Here is a 20832-nt window from a genome sequence, read left to right as displayed (position 1 = left end):
AAAGGGAATACCCTGGCACAGTGGCAGGGTGGGGTGGGGGAGATGGGATTGGGGGGGGGGGGAGGGATGCTGGGTTTATTGGTGGTGGAGAATGGGCACTGGTGAAGGGAAGGAACTTTGTATGAGGGAAACATGAGCATGAAGATGTATAAATCTGTAACTGTACCCTCACGGTGATTCACTAATTAAAAAATAAATAATTTTTTTAAAAGGGGGTTTAAGGCTTATTAAAAATGTATGAACAGGGCTGGAGCGATAGCACAGCGGGTAGCGCGTTTGCCTTGCACGTGGCCGACCCAGGTTCTAATCCCGCAATCCCATATGGTCCCCTGATCACCTCCAGGAGTAATTCCTGAGTGAAGAGACAGGAGTAATCCCTGTGCATCGCCGGATGTGACCCGAAAACCAAAAAAAAAAAAAATGTATGGACAAAAATTTGTCAAAAAATTATAGATCATAAAGAATAACTCATTCTGTGGACACTACTTAATATTTATGATGATTAGATTTGGGAAGATACACATTATAAGGACTAGAGCGATAGCACAGCAGGTAGGGCGTTTGCCTTGCACAAGGCTGACGCGGGTTCTGTTCCTCCATCACTCTCGGAGAGCCCACAAGCTACCGAGAGTATCCCACCCGCATGGCAGATCCTGGCAAGCTCCCCGTGGCATATCCAATATGCCAAACACAGTAACAAGTCTCACAGTGGAGATGTTACTGGTGCCTGCTCAAGCAAATCGATGAACAATGGGACGACAGTGCTACAGTGCTATACATTATAAGCAACAAGTGTTTCAGCACTCACCAGCATGCAAATTATTAACAGTAGAGAATTTTAGTAAAAGACATGCCAACAGATATGTCAGTACTATTTCAACTAAACTAGAATTTAGGGACTGGATAGGACATTTGCTTGCATATGGTCAATGCAGGTTCAATCCCTGGCATCGCATTTGGTCTCCCAAACCCCACCAAAAGTGATTCCTGAGCAGTCAGGAATAAGTCCTCAGTACCACCAGGTGTGAGCCAAAACCAAAATTAAAAAGAAATAAAGTCGAATTCCGCTTTTAAATAATCAGATTTGGATCATTTGAATACTAGTTCTTTCCTTTCCCAGTTGTGTAGTCCTGAGTAAATGACCTAAATTCACAGAGATTCTACTTTTTGACGTAACTCCTCCGCAGGAATGCTAGAATTTCTCTCCAACTGCATCAGTGACTTAGTGTACAAAATCTGACCCAATCTCAACTATGCTTTTTGTAAAGAAAGAAAGCAATAATTTAAAGTTCCTAGAATTGGTAAATTGCTATCCTATATATTTTAAATCTGAATAATTAAAAGTGTTTGAAAAGAGAAAGGGAAGGGAGGTGGGGAACAGAATTTAAACAAGGCCTTTCTTCCTCAAAATACAGAGGTTTATGAGCACCTTCCAATCTCTGGAGTGGATTACATGAATTCCATCCTTAGAATCAGATGAAATTACAGAATAAATAAATTATACGAAGGATGAAATTTTTTTAAAGTTATATTCCAGTTTGTTTTGAATTATACAGATTCTTAAATACTTTTATATTTAATAATTAGTATTTTAACTGCTTACACTTAACTCAGCAAACACTGAGATCACAAAAAAAAAACCCACAAAGATTTTGAAAGGTAGACTGGGTAGATTCTAAGAGTCAGAAGAAAAAAGTAATTTTTACTGTGTAATGATTAACTCTCTAACAACTTGACATAAATTTAAAAAGTTAAAGTTCTAAACAACAGTTTAGTACATAAACATTTTAAGATGAGTAAATTCTTTACTTTCATGAAAGTTATCAAATACATAGTTGTTAATATATCTATTATGCAATATATTCTAATATTAAATGTGTTTTAAGTAATGAGTTTTTACACCATAATCACATGTGTAGGTTCCTTTAAATGTGAATAAAACAGCCCTGCCAAACTAAAAATACTTAAAGTCTATATATTAAGAAGTTGATTTTGACAAAATAAAAATTTTATGGGCTGGAGCGATAGCACAGCAGCAGGGCATTTGCCTTGCACGCAGCCGACCCGGGTTAGGTTCCTCTGCCCCTCTTGGAGAGCCTGGCAAGCTACCAAGTGTATCTCGCCCACATGGCAGAGCCTGGCAAGCTACCCGTGGCGTATTCAATATGCCAAAAACAGTAACAACAAGTCTCACAATGGAGATGTTACTGGTGCCAGCTCAAGCAAATCGATGAGCAATGGGATGACAATGACAGTGACAGTGAAAAATTTTATATTATAGACTAACTGTAAGTAACAAACAATACCACACAAAAGACAAGGTGAAAAAAAAAAAAATATATATATATATACATACACACACACATATATATATCAGAATATCCTGTGTTCCAAAGAAGACCTTAATTGTTTGTGAAATTAAACTTTTATTTTGAAACCATAGTGGTTGATAACAATATTTGGAAATTCATGTAACCTCCCCAGTGACATGAAGAGGTTTATATATATGTATATTTTATAGATATATGTATATATTTTACATACATGTATATATATGTGTGTTACACATTCACATATGTATGGGTCTTTTGTATAAATGACAGAAAAAATAAAGTCCCATTTTTAAAGACAAAAAGCATCATTTAATCTGTCACCCAATGTCACAGAACTAGCCAGTAGAAGTAACAAGATTAGAATCATGAATTCAATAAATGCTCTTTCCATCACAAGCCCATTTTGAAGAGGAAATAGGCATCTTTGCCTCATTAGAGTTGCAGTCAACACTAAAAAGATAGTCATGCACATATTTTGTTGCTAAACTCTATAACCTTATCGTCAATATTTTAGATAAAAAATAATATAAAAGTTCCTCAAGGGTGATTCACTAATAAAAAATGTTTTCAATAATAATATTTTTTAATTTTTTATTAGTGAATTTTACTACTTTTACTACTATAGACTATTGAAAAAACTATGATTTTCTCTTTTTAAGTATATAAATTTTAAAATTCATGTTATAAATAATTCTATGTTGATACATTAAACAGTTTACATAACTGTTACATATAAGTATGAAATTCAATAAGGATGAAGAGAGGAGAATTAAGAAAATTTTAAAGGAAAATCTGAATAGGCTTATAATGTTATAAAAGTGTGTTTTGCCCCTGAAAAGGAAATACTGTCCTTATATTAGAAAATATTACATAGATAGTGCTAAAATATCTGCATTAATAACTTCTAATAATACGTCTAATACATCTCTACAGATAGATGTAACAAAATCACCCAAATACATATAAAACATTCAATATAAATTAAACATTAATTCATTATTGGAAAAGCATAAAAACGCTTAGCAAGTTCAAACAAGCTAGAAGAAGCAAGCTAGGACTAAACAGACCCTTCTTAACCTAAGAGACCCCAGCTTGACCTCTCTTTTCATACTAAAATTAACTTAAGTTTAAAAACTTTTTTTTAAGTTTAAAAAATGTTTAACGGTTAACAGTTTTCTCAGATGATAAATTTATTTTAAAAAGAAAAAAATAATCCTTGACAACGTATTTTCAAGTTGAAATGGAAGGTGGAGATAAAGGCAAAAGATACTGGAAACAAATGTCTTCTATCTCCTGGACCACCTCATATTACAGCAGTCATTATTCTAAAATAACAGTAGGTCAAACAAGAAAATTCCAATATATGCACAAAAAGGGAGAATTTTTTATATATATATTCAATTTCTACTGGTACATTCTCTCAGGGGGAAAAAATTGATCATTTAAATCTTTGGAAACACCATTAGAATCTAAGCTCAAAATTATCATGAGTGTCCTATTAAAGCAGGAACTAACCATCTTCAAAGTAGTCTAGACAGGTGCAGAGCTCTGTATAGCTGACAGGAAGTATTAGCTTCCTGCCCTGAAAAGGTTATATCCAAAGAAGTTAATTCCTTCAGTATGTCTTGCTTTGCCAGCACGGCACTATAAAACATGTAACACTTAAAATAGAAATCAAGATCACAGGCAATATCTTGGAAAACAGGTCTTCCTCAAGCTGTGGAAAAATCTGGGTGGCCCAGATTCTTTCCTTTCTTAAAATAAAGCCAGTTTTTCCTCCCACTCTAGTAAAGAGGTGGAAATGTTTACATGGATACATCTGATGTGTTGACACAGCTCTTAGCAATAAATCCTTCAAAAGGGCGATCTTTTCCTTCAGATTCTGCAACAAAGCTCTGATTGTCACGGTAAGCTGAAAAGAAAAGAATACAACCCTAAGTATGCTAGTTCAAAGGTGTAGAATCTATAAAAATACCATATAAATGCTATTTTACATACTATAATTCAACCAAGAAAGGGCTGGAAGAGATGCCTAACTTCACAGTAATGACTTTTAGTACTGTAATGTTAATTCAGTTCACATACCAAATGCCTATACCCACTCTACAACCAGACTAGGTAAGCCATGAAGACCTGAACACGTGTAGTGAACTGAATGTTTATTTCTAGCAAAACTGTCTCCTGAGAGTCTACCCTCTAATCCTATTTGTCTACCTTGGTGCCAGACAAGAAATTTTTCCCTAGAGTTTATTCATAAATGAAAATGCCAGTTCCCTTAACCATTTATAAACTAAGATATTAAATCCACTGTCATGCTGACCAACCTCTAAACACAGCTATATATATACTTTGAAAACATTGAAAGGTTTTGTGTGTTTTTATAAAGCATTTCATTCTTTGTGCAGGAATAAGTCAATTTTTTCTAATCATTCTGCAGGAAGGGAGATGAGTACACTGGTGACCAGTGTGGTGTTGGAAACATTTTTAATAATACTGTAAACAATATAATTGCAATTAAGAATAAATTTCTAAAAACTTCTAAATATATACATAGGAAAAAAAATAACTTAAAAGAAAATTTTAAACCAGAAGTCACTTAGAACTTGCCATCTCACTGTCAGGTCAGAACATCTGTGAAGCACACCTGATGCCCAGCTAGGCCTAAGCTCAGCCCCAGGAGACCCCATTAGGCCCCAGAAGGTCCCTCAAACTCAAAGCTAGAAAGTAGCCAGGAAATAGATAGGAAGCTGAATTTATAACTTGCCGTCTCACCTGCTGGTAGGGTCCCAGCAAAGTAAGCCTGCTACCTGGCTAGGAACCAGCACAGATCCAGGAGGCCCTGGAAGGCCCCACTCTCAGCCCTGTGAACTCAAAGCATCTCAGTAGTAACTAGAAAGATGCACTAAGAATTTGCCATCTTGCCCTCAAGTCAGGACTGCGGTAAAGCATGAGGCTACCAAAAGGACTGATCAATGCTGGATTTCTTTATATCTCACAGAGACCATATACTAACCACATAACAACACACAAAAAAGATCTCCAGGCTGCAAAAGTCACAATGGGAAAGCAACACAGAACCCCACCATGCTTAGCAAGATCATAGCCCAGAAGACTCAATCGGCAATAAACGGCATGTAATCATTCTGATAAGGAATTTACAGAGGAAATGTTGAAGATATTTAAGAAATCCAAAGAATCTATGAAATACACAGCCAATATAACACAAGAGAATATGAGAGCAGAACTGAGAAAACTATAAGCACAAATGACAGAATAAAAGAATTTGGTAGGTGAAATGCAAAACTCACAGGAAGGCCTCAGCAGTAGAATAGAAGAGGATCATAAAATCAGTGAGCTCCAAGATGAGATGCAGAAAACCTCTGGACAACAGCTGAAGATGAAAAAAGACTCATAATAAATGAACAATAGACAAGAGAACTGTAGAACTGTTGAATTAATTCAAGAGGAACATAGGGGTCCCAGAACATAGGGGTTGGAAGACAGTCCCAATGAAGAAGCATCAGTCAAAGACATGGTTGCTGAAAAGTTCCCAGAGCTGAAAGAGTGCATTCACCCAAATCTGAGATCCAAAGGGTACCAGCTAGAAGAGATCCAAATAGAAACACGCCAACACATCGTAGCCTGAATGACAAAAACCATAGAGATAGATTACTGAAGGCAGTAAGATCAAAGAAATAAATTACAAAGAAGCATCAATAATTACATCAGATCTACCAAATGAAATGATCTGAGAATGAAGACAATGGTGGTATATAGTTTGTTTGAAAAAAAAAAATTCAGTAAACACCTCATCTAGAATACTGTACCAAACCAGAATCTCAATCAGATTTGAAGGAAAAAATACACAACTTCACCAATAAACAACAGCTCAGGAAATTCATATATTAAAATTAGCTTCACAAAAACTAATGGAGCTACTTTAAGACATGAACAGTTCCACAATTTATGCCAAAATTCTACAGAAAGATGACACAAAACTCCATGATAATCATCTCATTAAATGTCAACAGCATAAATGCATTAATTAAGAAGCACAGAACAGTGGAATGTCTTTAAAAACTGAATCCAAACTTATGCCGCCTACAAAAACAAAAAACACATTTGAAAAGGGCAAAGACTTAACTCAAAGGTCAGAAGACAGTATTTCAAACAAACAATGACACAAAAAGGCCAGAAGAGCCATACTGGTATCATATAACATTGACTTCAGGATTTAAAAAGTTATATGGGATAGACAGTGTCATTTTTTAATGATCAAGGGATATGTTCATTAGGAAAAACTCACACTCCTAAACATATATGCAACTAATGGAGGACCAGTATAACACTTAAATGCTAATCCAGATGAAGACACTGATATCAACATAGTAACAGTTGGAGACTTCAACATTCTATGTCAACTGCCATGAAACCTTCACAATTTCACTACTAACTTCAAAAGAGATGCAAGCCAAGCCAACAATACTTACAGGTACACTGGTCTTTGGGTTGAAAACTCTGGGCACCCTCGGGAGGGGATTGGGCCAAATTCCTGCCCTGCCACACCCACACCCCACAACTGACACCATTCATTCACTGCTTCATGACTAATCTCTGAAGAGATGACAAACCAACAAAACTCCAGGTAAACAGATCCTCAAGTTCTTGAAGCACAAACAGCCACATATGTGACTGCGCATCTCCAAATTAAAAAATACTGAGTCCAGTAGGAAAACAGCAACTTAGACGGTAAAGTAGCATAGACACCAATTAAGCTCAATAAGTAAAAACATTAATACAGGAGGCTCAACTAGCAATAAACAATTCAGTAAACCCTGAGACAATGATTTTTTAAAACAATTTATTTACTTTTTAATTAGTGAATCACCGTGAGGGTACAGTTACAGATTTACACATTTTCATGCTTGTGTTCCTCAATGTTCGAGAACCCATCCCTCCATCAGTGCCCACTCTCCACCACCAATGAACCCAGTATCCCTCCCACCCCCCAGTTATATCTTCCCCCACCCTACCCTGCCTCTGTGGCTGGGTATTCCCTTTTGTTACCTCTCTCCAATTGGGTGTTGCGGTTTGCAATAGGGGTATTGAGTGGCCACTGCGTTCAGTCTCTAGTCTACTTTCAGCACACATCTCCCTTCACGTGCGTGGTCTCCAACTACATTTTACTTGGTGTTCCCTTCTCTATCTGAGCTGCCTTTTCCCCCAGCATGTGAGGCCAGCTTCCAAGCCATGAAGCCAACCTCCTGGTACTTATTTCTACTGTTCTTGGGTGTTAATCTCCTAGTCTACTATTCTATATTCCACAGATGAATGCAATCTTTCTATGTCTGTCTCTCTCTTTCTGGCTCATTTCACTTAGCATGATACTTTCCACATTGATCCACTTATATGCAAAGTTCATGAACTCATTTTTGCTAACAGCTGCATAGTATTCCATTGTATAGATGTACCAAAGTTTCTTTCACCAATCATCTGTTCTCGGGCACTCGGGTTTTTTCCAGATTCTGGCTATTGTAAACAGCACTGCGATGAACATATAAGTACAGATGTCATTTCGACTATACTTTTTTGCTTCTCCAGGATATATTCCCAGCAGTGGTATTGCTGGGTCAAATGGGAGCTCAATTTCTAATTTTTTGAGAAGCGTCCATATTGTTTGCCAAAAGGGCTGAACCAGTCGGCATTCCCACCATAAGACAATGATTTTTAATAACCCCATTGCGAGATATTCACAAATTTTCTCTTACTAAACTACTTTTTGATAATTCCACTTACCATTTCAAGTAACATGCAACATAAAATAAATTAATTTGAACCTTGGCATATTTGGGGGGTGGGTAGAAAACTGGGGATATTGGTGGAGAGAAGGTCATACTGGTGGTGGGATTGGTGTCGGTACATTAAATGCCCAAGACAACTACATTAGGGCAAGGGCATTGGAGTCTGCATGCAGTGCAAGCAGGTAAGATGCTTGCACTGCATGCAGCATACCCAGTTTTGACCCGGCCTCCCATGTAGTCCCCCAAGCATCTCAAGGAATAATTCCTAAGAGTAGAACCAGGAGTAACTCCAGAGCATCACCAGGTGTAGCCCCAAAACAAAAACAAACAAAAAAATAAAACTGTATTATGAAAACTTTGAATCGTGGTATTTAAATAGATTTTTAAAAATAGTTGGAGACTTCAACACCATTCTATCACCAAATAAAACATCAATTAGACTATGCAGGGGTTGTGGGGGGGTATATTGTTCGTATAAATTTTGTTTGATTAACTTCTTTGAAAAATATCATAGGTATCCTTGTGGGGACTGCACTGAATCTCAATAATACTTTGGGGACTATTGCCATTTCAACAATGCTAATCCTCCCAATCCATGAGCAGGGGATGTGTTATCATTTTCTTGTGTCCTCTCTTATTTTTTTAAGTAGTATTTTGTAGTTGTTCCTTGTATAGATCTTTCAACTCACAGATTGGGAGAAACTATCTGATCACTACTCTGTTAAAGGGTTAATAAAAATCTGATAAAGGGTTAATAAAAATATTCTTGGTAGAACTGTCAAGAAAAAACATAAAACCCTATTTAAAAATGGGGAGAAGAGGTGAACAGAAATATCCTCAAAAAAGAATTCCAAATGACCAAAAGACATTTAAAAATGTTCTTGCTCACTAACCATTATCAAATAACAAAAATGAGAAAACTCACAACCAGAGAGATGGCGCTCATCAAAAAGAACAGTAACAACTAGTGTTGGCAAAGATATAGGGAAGAAAGGAGTCTCTTTCACTGTTGGTGGGAATGTTAATTGGTCTTGCCTTTTTGGAAGACAATATGAACATTCCTCAAAAAACTAGGAATTGAGAGTCCTTGGGACCCAGCAATTCAACCCCTGGGAATATATCCCAAGAGTCCAGAAACATGATGCAGAAAAGACATCTGCATCCTATATTTATTTACTGCAGCACTATTCACAATAGTCAAAATATGGAAACAACCCAAATGTCCAAGAACAGATGACTGAACAAAGAAACTATGGTACATACATACAATGAATACTACTCAGCCACAAAAAAAAAAAAAAAAAGATGAAATCATGTAATTTACTGCTGTATGGATGGGTCAGGAAGTATCATCTTGAGTAAAGTCAGTAAGACATAGAGGAACAGACTCAGAATGGTCTCTCTCATGTGTGGGATATAAAGAAACTTCCTAAGGGAATATAAACTATCTAAAGGCAACAGAAATGAAAAGCAAGAGAACTGGTGTTCAGTACAAATCTTGCCACTGGGGTGGAGGTCGATGGAATAAGTTAGGGACAGGAACACAAGGACAATTATGGAAGGGAAATGTATCTGCCACAGAGGCAGGCTGGGATGTCAGGAGGAAAACGAGGGACAATGTGAAGAGAACAATGTTAGAATATTGTATGTCTAATAATCACAAATATATTTGTAACTTTGCAATTCATGGTGATTCAATAAAAAGTAAATCATTTGGGGGTTGCAGCACTGCCAGGTCACTCTGTACCTGCCATGCAAGTGCATCAGCAGCCTGATGGTGCCTTCAGACTTCTTGATACCCCAAAATTGTCACTGTGCCTCTGGCCAGACCCTAACAACTCAGGACCAAGTTTCCCAAGAAATTAAATGGTCAAAAGTTAGGTATGTGGGAGCCATGCCCACAAACCACCTCTGGCTCAGCTATATCAGCTTATTTATCCACCTTGCTTCACAGGTCCATAAATAAATTTCAAAAGAGATCAAAAGCCACAGTTAATCTCAGCACAAGGCTGAACAGACTGGTTTAAATCGAGGTTGGGGGAAAAAAAAAATTAAATAAATAAATAAATAAATAAATCGAGGTTGGGAAGAGAAGGAGGGGAGTTGGGGAAGGGGGAAAGGGGGCCAGCCTGGCACCAATCCAAGCAGAGCCCCCAGCAGCCACTTGCTTCCACGATCCAAAATTGCCGCATGACCCCAGCTTGACTCCATTGTCTCAAAATGGACCTTCCTGAGATATAATCTGCTGAAAACTGGGGTATGTGGGTTTTGTGAATGAAATCTTCAAGCTTTTTCAGAGTCAGGATGGGACAGGCTACCTCCCCCACCTCCCTGTACTTCCAGAAGCCTTGGGAGTCCCATCCACAATCCAAAGCTGCCACCCAATTAAAAGAACTACCCCAGTCTTTCCTTTCTGATAAAAACACAGAATGCCCTAAATAAACACACAATAGCACCTTGCACTGCAAACCATAATGCACAAAAGGAGAGAGAGAGAGAGAGAGAGAGAGAGAGAGAGAGAAGAAAAGTACATGCCATAGAGGCAAGCTGCAGGAGAGAGAGGGCTGAGGGGTGGTGGGAGGGAAACTGGAAGTGGTAGAAAATATGCACTGGGGGAGGGATAGGTGTTGGATCATTGTACGACTGAAACCCAATCATGAACAGCTTTGTAATGGTCTACTCATGGATATTCTATTTAAAAATTTAAATAAATAAAATAAATCATTTTTAATTTAAAAATAGCTAAAACTGTAAAAAAAATCAGCAGAAATTTATATGATTAAGTATTTTTATAATCTGACTTTTCAAAATACCAGTTCTCCTTCCTCTATAAGACTACAAATAATAATAATAATAATAATAATGATAATTGGGCTAGAAGATTCCAACCCCAGGTGGATCTCCAGTACCAGTATCAAAAGGTATAGCCCAGGAAGCTACAGAACTTCATGAATTATGTCCCTGAGACCCCACCAATCACTGCCAGAGTGGCCCTTGTGGTCCTTGGCACCATTTGGAATAAACCTCTTCCTCCAAAGCAAAGAAAAAAAGTTACTGCTAGTTTAAAAAAAAAAAAACCTTTAAAACACTTGTTAAAACATATACTTACATTTTTACATCATTTACAAACTCAAAAGGCAAATCAACAGAAAAATATCTATACCAAATATGCCAAAAAGTTATGTTATGATATATAAAGGCAAATTCATAAAAAACTGAACTATTAAATAAATATATCAAATGATGTTTAGTGGCATATTAAAAATACCTAGTGAATTATTGTATATTTTAACCTAATAAATTTCTAACAAAATTAGAAATATGTTTAAAAGATAATTAGTAAAAAAAATTAATTTAAAAAAAAGATAATTAGTGCTGGGAGTGGTAGAAAGATTGCCTGGCATGCATAGGGATCCAGATCCTATTCTATCCATTGCATGTCTTTATTGACACTGTGAAATTTAACCTGTAGGCCCTGGCACCATTGAAGAGATTCAATAAAACCAAAAAACAGGATCCTTCTGCCCTGTGCAATGTACCCTTACCCCTTGGTCAAGGACTGGGACTGCCTCATGCTAATCTATCCTCCAACACTGAGGTGCCATGGGAGCTTGGACTTACAGCAACCTGTGAGCAAGACTCGACAGAGACACACCTGCAAACCTAAAAACACCCAATCTTTTGCACTTGATGCTATATCTCACCACTAAGCCAGAGATTGGGCCCGCCTCATGTCCATCCATACTACAAACCCAAAACTACAGGGACACACCATGTAGTTAAAATACCACTGCAAACATCTCTCACATTATAGGCAAGTTGGATGTGGCACTCCTATTATCCATACATTATATAACCTCAAATTTCAATTAACTCAATGGAGTAACTAGTTAAAAGTGCCCTGGTTATACTCAACACTGTATACCTGCAAGGAAAATCTGAAAAGCAAATGAAGTATTAGTAGCCTTATAAATAGAAAAGGGCTTGAGCGATAGCACAGTGGGTAGGGCATTTGCCTTGCACACGGCCAACATGGGTTCCATTCCTCCATCCCTCTCGGAGAGCCTGGCAAGCTACTGAGAGCATCCCGCCCGCATGGCAGAGCCTAGCAAGCTACCCGTGGCATATTTGATATGCCAAAAACAGTAACAAGTCTCACAATTGAGACACCACTGGTGTCCACTCGAGCAAATCAATGAACAACGGGACGACAGTGCTACAGTGCTATGAATAGATCAGGCCTCAATTAACTGGGAATCTAAACCTCCATCATTAACACCCACAAAACTCCGAGCCGGCTACCAAGCCTAGATCTCTGAGGGATGGAAACACAGGTGGGCTGTGCCACTAGCAGCCAACTCCCAAGGACTCCTTAATCACCCCCTATCCAGGTATAGGCCCGGGCTGTGGGGGATGGAGGGTTGGCATCTGGAACTTTATTCTCCCCCCCTCATATCCTGGGAGAATCATAAATTATGCTCTTAGGTGGAACTTTCACTAGGGCAGCCTGATCACCAAAAACACAGTAGGCCAATAATTCATTAGCCCCACCTCAATTAATATTATGCCAAAAACACAACAGTAATGGTCAGTGTAAAAGTCTAAACCACACAGGTCACAATGGTAAAGCAAAGCAGAAGCCCACCAAGCTTAATTAGTGAAGAAACTAGCCCAGAAGACCCAACCAGTAATTAAGCGCTAGACAATCTCTCTGACAAGGAATTTAGAAGAGAGCTACTGAGAATGCATAGGGAGCTAACAGAAACAATGGAATGCACCGCCAATAAAATACAAGAGGATTTGAGAGCAGAAATGTGGAAAATGCAAACAAAATTACAAATAGAAATGACAGATCTGAAAAACCTGGTAGGTGAATTGAAAAACTCAGTGGAAGGTCTCAGCAGCAGAGTAACAGCTGCTGAGGACAGAAATCAGTGACCTCCAAGATGAAGTGCAGAGACTCTCCAGAAAACAGTAGAAAATGGAAAAGAGACTCGCAATTAACCAACAGATGTCAAGAGAATATCAGGATGAAGCCAAGAGGAATAACTTAAGAAGCATTGGAGTCCCAGCGGGACAGGAAGAAAACCCTGAAGAAGAAGAAACTGTCAAAGACATCATTGCTTAAGACGTTCCCAGAGCACATGCGACCAGATTCAGGAGGCCCGAAGGGTACCAGCTAGAAGAAATCCAAATAAAAATATTCCAAGACACATCCTGATCAAAATGACAAAAACGTTAGACAGAGACAAAATTCTGAAAGCAGCATGATCAAAGAAAGAAATTATCTATAAAGAAGCATCCTTAAGATTGACAGCCAATTCATCTGATGAAACCCTCAGGGCCCAAAGATAGTGGTGGGATATAGTGAAAAAACTCAATGAAATAAAAGCCTCACCAAAAATACTTACCCAGATAGGCTCTCATTCATATCAGTAGGAACAATACACAGTTCCACAGACAAACAACAACTCAGGAACTTCATTCACTCAAAACCATGGTTACAAGAACAAGAAAAAGGGCTAATTTAAGACAAGTCCCTCAAATAAACCAAACTTTGGCAGAAAGATGGGACAAAACCCCATTAACAATAACTCTCTCAACTTCAATGAGCTAAACACACCAATTAAAAGACACAGAGTGGCAGGAAGGATCAGAAAATTGAACCCAACATTCTACTGCCTACAAGGAACACATCTGTCCTGGGTGGCCACACGTGTTTAGGCCAGCTAAACTACTTCTGGTACCAGCAGCTTCTTGCAGAAATGTCTCTAGACTGTGACCTAAGCCACAGCGCATGCAGCCCCAGGAGGGGAAAGGTCTTTCTCTCTCTCCGCTTTTCCTTTCCAGGGGGGAAAGGTGTAGCAACCGCCATCTTATAAAAACCACTAAATAGAGGTACGAGATTGCAGCAACGGGATGCCCGCGAGATCTCGGGATGAGGGCAGTACCGGTGCCGCTCTCCGCCGAGATGTGACCTGGGTGGCTTCACGTGTGCGGCCTCTCCACTGCTGAATGACCAAGATCCCAGAGGCCAGCTAAACTACTTTTGGTACCAGCAGCTTCTTGCAGAAATGTCTCTTATAAGGACCACTAAAGAGAGGTACGAGATTGCAATGATGCAATTTCTGGCAGAAATTTTCCTGGACTTAGTTACTAAAATACTAAAATACAGAAATCCAAAACCCCATAGCTCTTCATTCTCAGCAATGGAAAACAAATTATCAAATGCTTCCTTTTCAGGCGGTGGAATATGTGTACTGGTAAAGGGATGGGTGTTCGACTATTGTATAACTGAGACTTAAGCCTGAATGCTGTGTAACTTTCCACATGGTAATTCAATAAAAAAAATAAAAATAAAAACATAAAAAATAAAAAAAAAAGAAACACATCTGAATAGTCAGAGCAAACACAGATTCAAAGTCAAAGGCTGGAAAACAATCCTACAGGCAAACAACTCCCTTAACAAAGCTGGGTTGGCCATTCTGGTATCAGACCACATTGAGTTCAGACTGCAGAAGGTCACAAGAGACAGTGAAGATAATTTCTTATTGATAAAGGGATGTCAGAGAATCTCTCGCCCAAGCATCTGGCTGTCTTCCCTGGAGCCCCTAGGAGGGGATGGGCCCCTGTTTCCCTCCCCACCACAAGCAGAGCTCCCAGAAGCTGAAGACCTCCGGAACCTAGACAAAGACATGCTCAAGGCCCCACTCCACACGTTCAGATGAGCCTCATGCATGAAGGTACCAGCAGAGGAACCCAGGTGTGTGGGACCCGGGGCTGAGACCTCCAAGCCTGCTGGGATTGGGACTGGGCCTCTTCTGCCAGATTTCCCACTTTCCAGTAGCTAGGCGGTCACACCCAGGGACTACCCCCAACACTGTGTAATCCCATCAACAGCCAACATCTAAAAACTTAAAAGCAAGCTCCCAGAAGCAACAACTTATAGCCTAGTTCTCCCTCTGGGAGAACCTGGCTAGCTACTGAGAGTTTCCTGCCCACATGGGAGAGCCTCACAAACTCCCCATGGTGTATTCATATGCCAAAAACAGTAACAAGCTGGGTCTCATTCCCCTGACCCTGAAAGAGTCTCCAATGCGGCATTGTTGGGAAGGATGAGTAGAGAGAGGCTTCTAAAATCTCAGGGCTAGGACGAATGGAGACGTTACTGAGACCGCTTGAGAAATTTGACAACCAACGGGATGATGATGGTGATGATGACCAAGGGATCTGTACAAAAGGAAAAACTTACATTCCTAAATGTATATGCACCTAACGAGGGACCAGCAAAGTACTTAAAAACAACTATTCATAGACTTGAAGAAAGACATCGACAGCAACCAATACTAGTGGGAGATTTCAACACCGCTTTATCACCTCTCAATAGATCAACCAGACTCAAGCTTGGCAAGAACATACTATATCTGAGGGGAAAAAAATGGAAGAAAGGGGATTTGTAGATATATACAGGACACTTCATCCACAAAAAGCTGAATAAACACTCTTCTCCAGTGTACATGGGACATTCTCCAAAATAGACCACATGCAGGGACACAAAATATACCTCCATAAAATTAAGAAGATAAAGATTGTATCAACAATCTTCTCAGACCATGATGCGCTGAAAATAGAAGTGAACCACAAAGAGAAAATCAAATCAAACACCTGGAAATTAAACAGCTCACTGCTGAACAACGAGTGGCTTAGAAAGGAAATCAAAGAGGAAATCAAAAGATTCCTGGAAACAAACGAAAATGAGGACATGAGTTACCAGAACTTATGGGACAAGGCAAGAGCTGTGTTAAGAAGAAAGTTTATAGCTCTACAAGTATTCCTCAGTAAGAAAGAGCGAGCCCACATAAGTTACCTAACCTCACAGCTTAAGAGCTTGGAGAATGACTAACAAAAGGAGCCCAACTCGGGCAGGAGGAAGGAAATAATAAAACTTAGAGTAGAAATTAACAAGATGGAAGCACAAAACACAATCTGAAAAATCAATGAAACCAAGAGCTGAGAAAATAAACAAGATTGATAAACCTTAGCAAGACTCACAAAGAAAGGGAGAGAGAAAACCCTACTAAACCAAAACAGAAACGAAAAGGGGGACATCACAACAGAAATTACAGAAATTCAGAGGATCCTCAGAGATTACTTTGAGAATTTTTACCATGAAACAAGAAAACCTCGAGGAAATGGTTAAATTCCTGAATTCCTAGAGCCTCCAAGGTTGAACCAAAAAGACCTGAAATACCTGAACAGACCTATCACCATCAAGGAAATTGAAACGGTAATAAAAAGTCTCCCCAAACACAAAAGTCCTGGCCCAGATGGATTCACTAATGAATTCTTCCAAATCCTTAAAGAGGACTTACTCCCAATCTTCTTTTAAGATTTTCCAGTAAAATGAAGAATCAGAAATACTTCCAAACAGTTTCTATGAAGCAAATATCACCTTGACACCTTTAAAAGCAGATAGAGATACCATGAAGAAGGAGAATTATAGGCTGATATCCCTGATGAAAACAGACACAAAGATCCTCAACAAAATCTTAGCAAACAGAATTCAACGACTCATCAAAAAGATCATACACCATGACCAAGCAGGATTCATCCCGGGAATACAAGGATGGTTTAACATTCGTAAGTCAAACAACATAAATCATATCACTAAAAGAAAAAAGATAAAAACCATATGATCATATCAATGGATGCAGAGAAACCACTTGACAAGATCCAGCACCTGTTTATGATGAAAACTCTCAGCAAAATGAGCATTGAAGGAACTTTCCTCAATATAATAAAAGCCACCCACCACAAGCCAAAAGCCTTTCCTCTAAGATTGAGGACAAGAAAAGGTTGCCCGTTCTCACCACTCCTATTCAATATAGTACTGGAAGTTCTGACCATAACAGTTAGGGAAGAAAAAGATATCAAGTGTATACAGATAGGAAAGGAAAAGGTCAAGTTATCACTATTTGCAGATGATATGATACTATACCTAGAAAATCCTAAAGACTACAGAAAAGCTATTAGAAACAATAGGTTTGTACAGTAAAGTGGCAGGGTACAAAATCAACATCCAAAAGTCCATGGCTTTCCTATATACAAATAATGAAAGAAGAAAGAGACACTAAAAAAAAAAAAATCCCGTTCACAACAGTACCTCAGAAAATCAAGTACCTTGGAATCAGCTTAACTAAAGAGGTGTAGGACCTATAAAGGAAAATTACAAAACACTACTTCAAGAAATAAAAGAGGAAATTAGGAATGAAGACACATCCCCTGCTCATGGATAGGGAGGATCAACATTTTCAAAATGGCAATTACTCCCCAAAGCATTCTACAGATTCAATGCAGTCCCTATCAGGATATCCATCACATTTTTCAAATAGAGAAAACACTCCTGAAATTCATGTGAAACAATAAACCCCCACGAATAGCTAAGGCAATCCCTGGGAAAAAGAAGATGTACTGTACTGTACTGCAAAGCAGCAGTAATTAAAAGAGCATGGTAGTAGGCTAGAAACAGACCTGCAGACCAATGGAACAGAGGTGGATATTCTGTCACAGACTCTCAAATATATGATCACTTAATCTTTGACAAAGGAGCAAGAAATCTGAAGTGGAATAAGGAAAGCCATTTCAACAAGTTGTGCTCGGAAATCTGAACAGCTACCTGCAAAATAATGAATTCTGACCTGTGTCTAACGCCAGGCACAAAAGTCAAATTGAAGTGGATTAAAGACCTCAATATCAGACATGAATCCATAAGATACAAGTAGGCAGAACTTTCCATGACATGGAAGCTAAAAGCATCTTTAAGGACGAAATAACACTGACCGAGCAAGTAGAAACAAACATAAACAAATGGGACTACATTAAACTAAGAAACTTCTGCACCTCAAAAAAAAGGGGCTGGAGTGATAGCACAGCGGGTAGGGCGTTTGCCTTGCACGCGGCCGACCCGGGTTCGAATCCCAGCATCCCATATGGTCCCCTGAGCACCGCCAGGGGTGATTCCTGAGTGCATGAGACAGGAGTGACCCCTGTGCATCGCTGGGTGTGACCCAAAAAGCAAAAAAAAAAAAAAAAAAATGTGACCAAATACAGAGAGAGCCCACAGAATGGGAAAGAATATTTACCCAATAGCCATCTGATAAGGCAAGGGGTTAATATCCAGGATATACAAGACACTAGTAGAATTGTACAAGAAAAAACCTTCAACCCCATCAAAAAATGGGGAGAAGAAATAGAGAGACTTAGCTGAAGTAGCAGATACGGACAAAAACCTACAAAATTCCCCAAACCATCAAAACCTTGAGCCTGATCAATAAGGACCTAAAATCAATGCTCACTGCACTGACAACAGAAATTAAGCTAGCACTTGCCAGTGAAACTAAGCAATCACTGGAATACAAATTCTACCAAATCAAAGAACTGTTTCAGAAGACAAGAGATTCCATGTAAATGAATTGATAAGTGGGGAAAGAAAACAGAAAAAAGAAATGAAAGAAAATGTAAGGTACTCAATGAACAAAAAAGATAATGTCCAAATGATAGGAATACCAGAACATGACCAAAAAAAAAAAGGAAAGGAGAAGGTCTAGTGGTAGAAACACTAGTAGCTGAAAATTTCCCTCATTCTAAGGAGGAATCAGTTGTGCAGATTCATGAGGTCAAAAGAACAACAAACAAACTAGACTCAAGCAGAACACCAAGATACACAATAATCAAAATGGCAAAAACACCAAGATAAATGAACTCCTAAAAGCAAAAAGAGAGAATAAACTTTAAGGGAAATGACATAAGAATCACAACATATCTCTCATATGAACAGTACAGGTAAGAAAAGAGTGGATTAAAATATTCAAATATTCAGTACTGAATGAAAGAAACATCCCTTTCTACTACCTTGCAAAGCTCTCATTTCTATGAGAGGGAGAGATAAAAAATATTCTCAGACATATAAAAGCTAGAAACATTTATGATAACCAAACAGGCCCTGAATTAATTACTGAATGGCCACTTAACAAATAACCAATTGTAGATGCAATAAACCGTAGACAATAAAAATGGCAACACAGATCTTGCCACATTCAACAGAGAAGAATGTATGGCCGGTACATCTTCTCCAGATGGACCTTTTCTGAAAAATGAAAACATACAATCTATTGATGCCATCCAACATGTCTGACTGTTGGAGGAAAACCTCCAAATAATGATAGTGAGAACCCTGTTGAAAACTGAATGTAATCAAAGTAAGGAAAGAGTAAAGTGAAAAATGTCTGCAACACAAGCAGAGGGGGCATGCGGGGGTTTGGTGGTGGATCAAATATGAAAACTTTGTAACTTATATCACAGTGATTCAATACAAAATAAATTTTTTTTAAAATGGCAACACAGCTTTTTATAATAATAATATCTCTAAATGTCAATGGACTAAAATCACATCAAAAGGCACAGAATGGCAATATGGATCAGGAAATAAAATCCATCCATTTAGTACTCACAGGAAACATATCTAAAATCACAAGACAGTCACAGGCTCACAGTAAACAAAATGAAAAACAATGATACAAGCCAATGGGAAACAAAAAAAAAATGCTGGGACAGCAATACTTATATCAGACCAAATTCCATTGAATCTAAAAAATATAAAGATAATTACAGACAGAAGCTTTCCATCTCCTCAAAAACCCAAATACAGTCAACCTCTTCCTGGATCCCCTGGAACTAGGAATACTCTTCTGACCCCTCTGAAAACCAGATCACGCCCCCAAGGATCTGGAAAGCAGACTGTGACATCTTTTGTCATCCAGGTGTATCAAGGACTACAGCTTCCTGTGCCTCCAGCAACATCTGCAACTCCACAAAGAGGAAATCCTCACAAACCCTTCTCAAATGCAGGGCATGCCCCCATGGATGCAGAAAGCTGACACTGGCTTCTTGTGACCCATGGCTTCTGCAACATCTGCAACCGATTTTATTCTTCCTAAAGCAAAACAGATTCTTCAACAGCGGGCCCAAAGCTAAAGGTAGTTTCTACTAGTGAGACTGCAAGGCACTAATACTTGGAAAGTACAGGTAAGAAGACCAGTGGGCCTGGATTTCTGAACACCAACAAGCACACAAAGGCTGGGAATGAAAGATGCTGCACAGAATATTTTTAATGGCTGGCCCAAAGTTGTTTCAAACAAGTGATGAAAACTGCAAGGTGCTAATACTTAGAAACTACAGGAATGAGGGAACTACACCCACGAGAGTGCATTTCTTCACCTCTTCATAACTCACCATAACATACAAAGACATCCTAACCCGTAGGTCCCTAACCACACAACAACACACAGGAAAAAACTCCAGACTGCAAAGGTCACAATAGTAAAGCAAAGCAGAAATCAACCAAGCTTAGTGAATGATTACATCTAGTCCAAATGATCCAACCAGTAATACTGAGCCATATAGCCTCTCTGTTAAAGAATTCAGAATAGAACTGTTAAAGATGCATAAGGAACTCAGAGAAAGAACAGAACACACCACCAATAAAATGCAAGAGACTATGAGAATAGAAATGAGAAAAATACAAACAAAAATACAGCAGAAATGACATATCTGAAAAATCTGGTAGGTGAAATGAAAAACTAAACTGGGACCTCAGCAACAGAGTAACATGCTGAGGACAGAATCAGTGAACTTCAAGA

The 20832-nt window shown here is 38.7% G+C and overlaps 1 protein-coding gene across 1 annotated transcript in view; it reads right to left on the bottom strand.

Moving 5' to 3' along the window:
* The window catches only part of STX8 (syntaxin 8), a 327110-nt gene that overhangs the window by 286655 nt on the left and 19623 nt on the right, over positions 1–20832 (bottom strand). Inside the window, exon 3 of the mRNA XM_004605184.2 lies at positions 4151–4245. Within this exon, the coding sequence (XP_004605241.1) occupies positions 4151–4245 (95 nt within the window). The remainder of the gene's footprint in view (positions 1–4150; positions 4246–20832) is intronic.

This window comes from Sorex araneus, chromosome 3, assembly GCF_027595985.1.
Source record: "Sorex araneus isolate mSorAra2 chromosome 3, mSorAra2.pri, whole genome shotgun sequence".
Classification (NCBI taxonomy): domain Eukaryota; kingdom Metazoa; phylum Chordata; class Mammalia; order Eulipotyphla; family Soricidae; genus Sorex; species Sorex araneus.
Note: the sequence above shows the minus strand (reverse complement) of the source record. Positions and strands in the feature narration are given on the sequence as shown.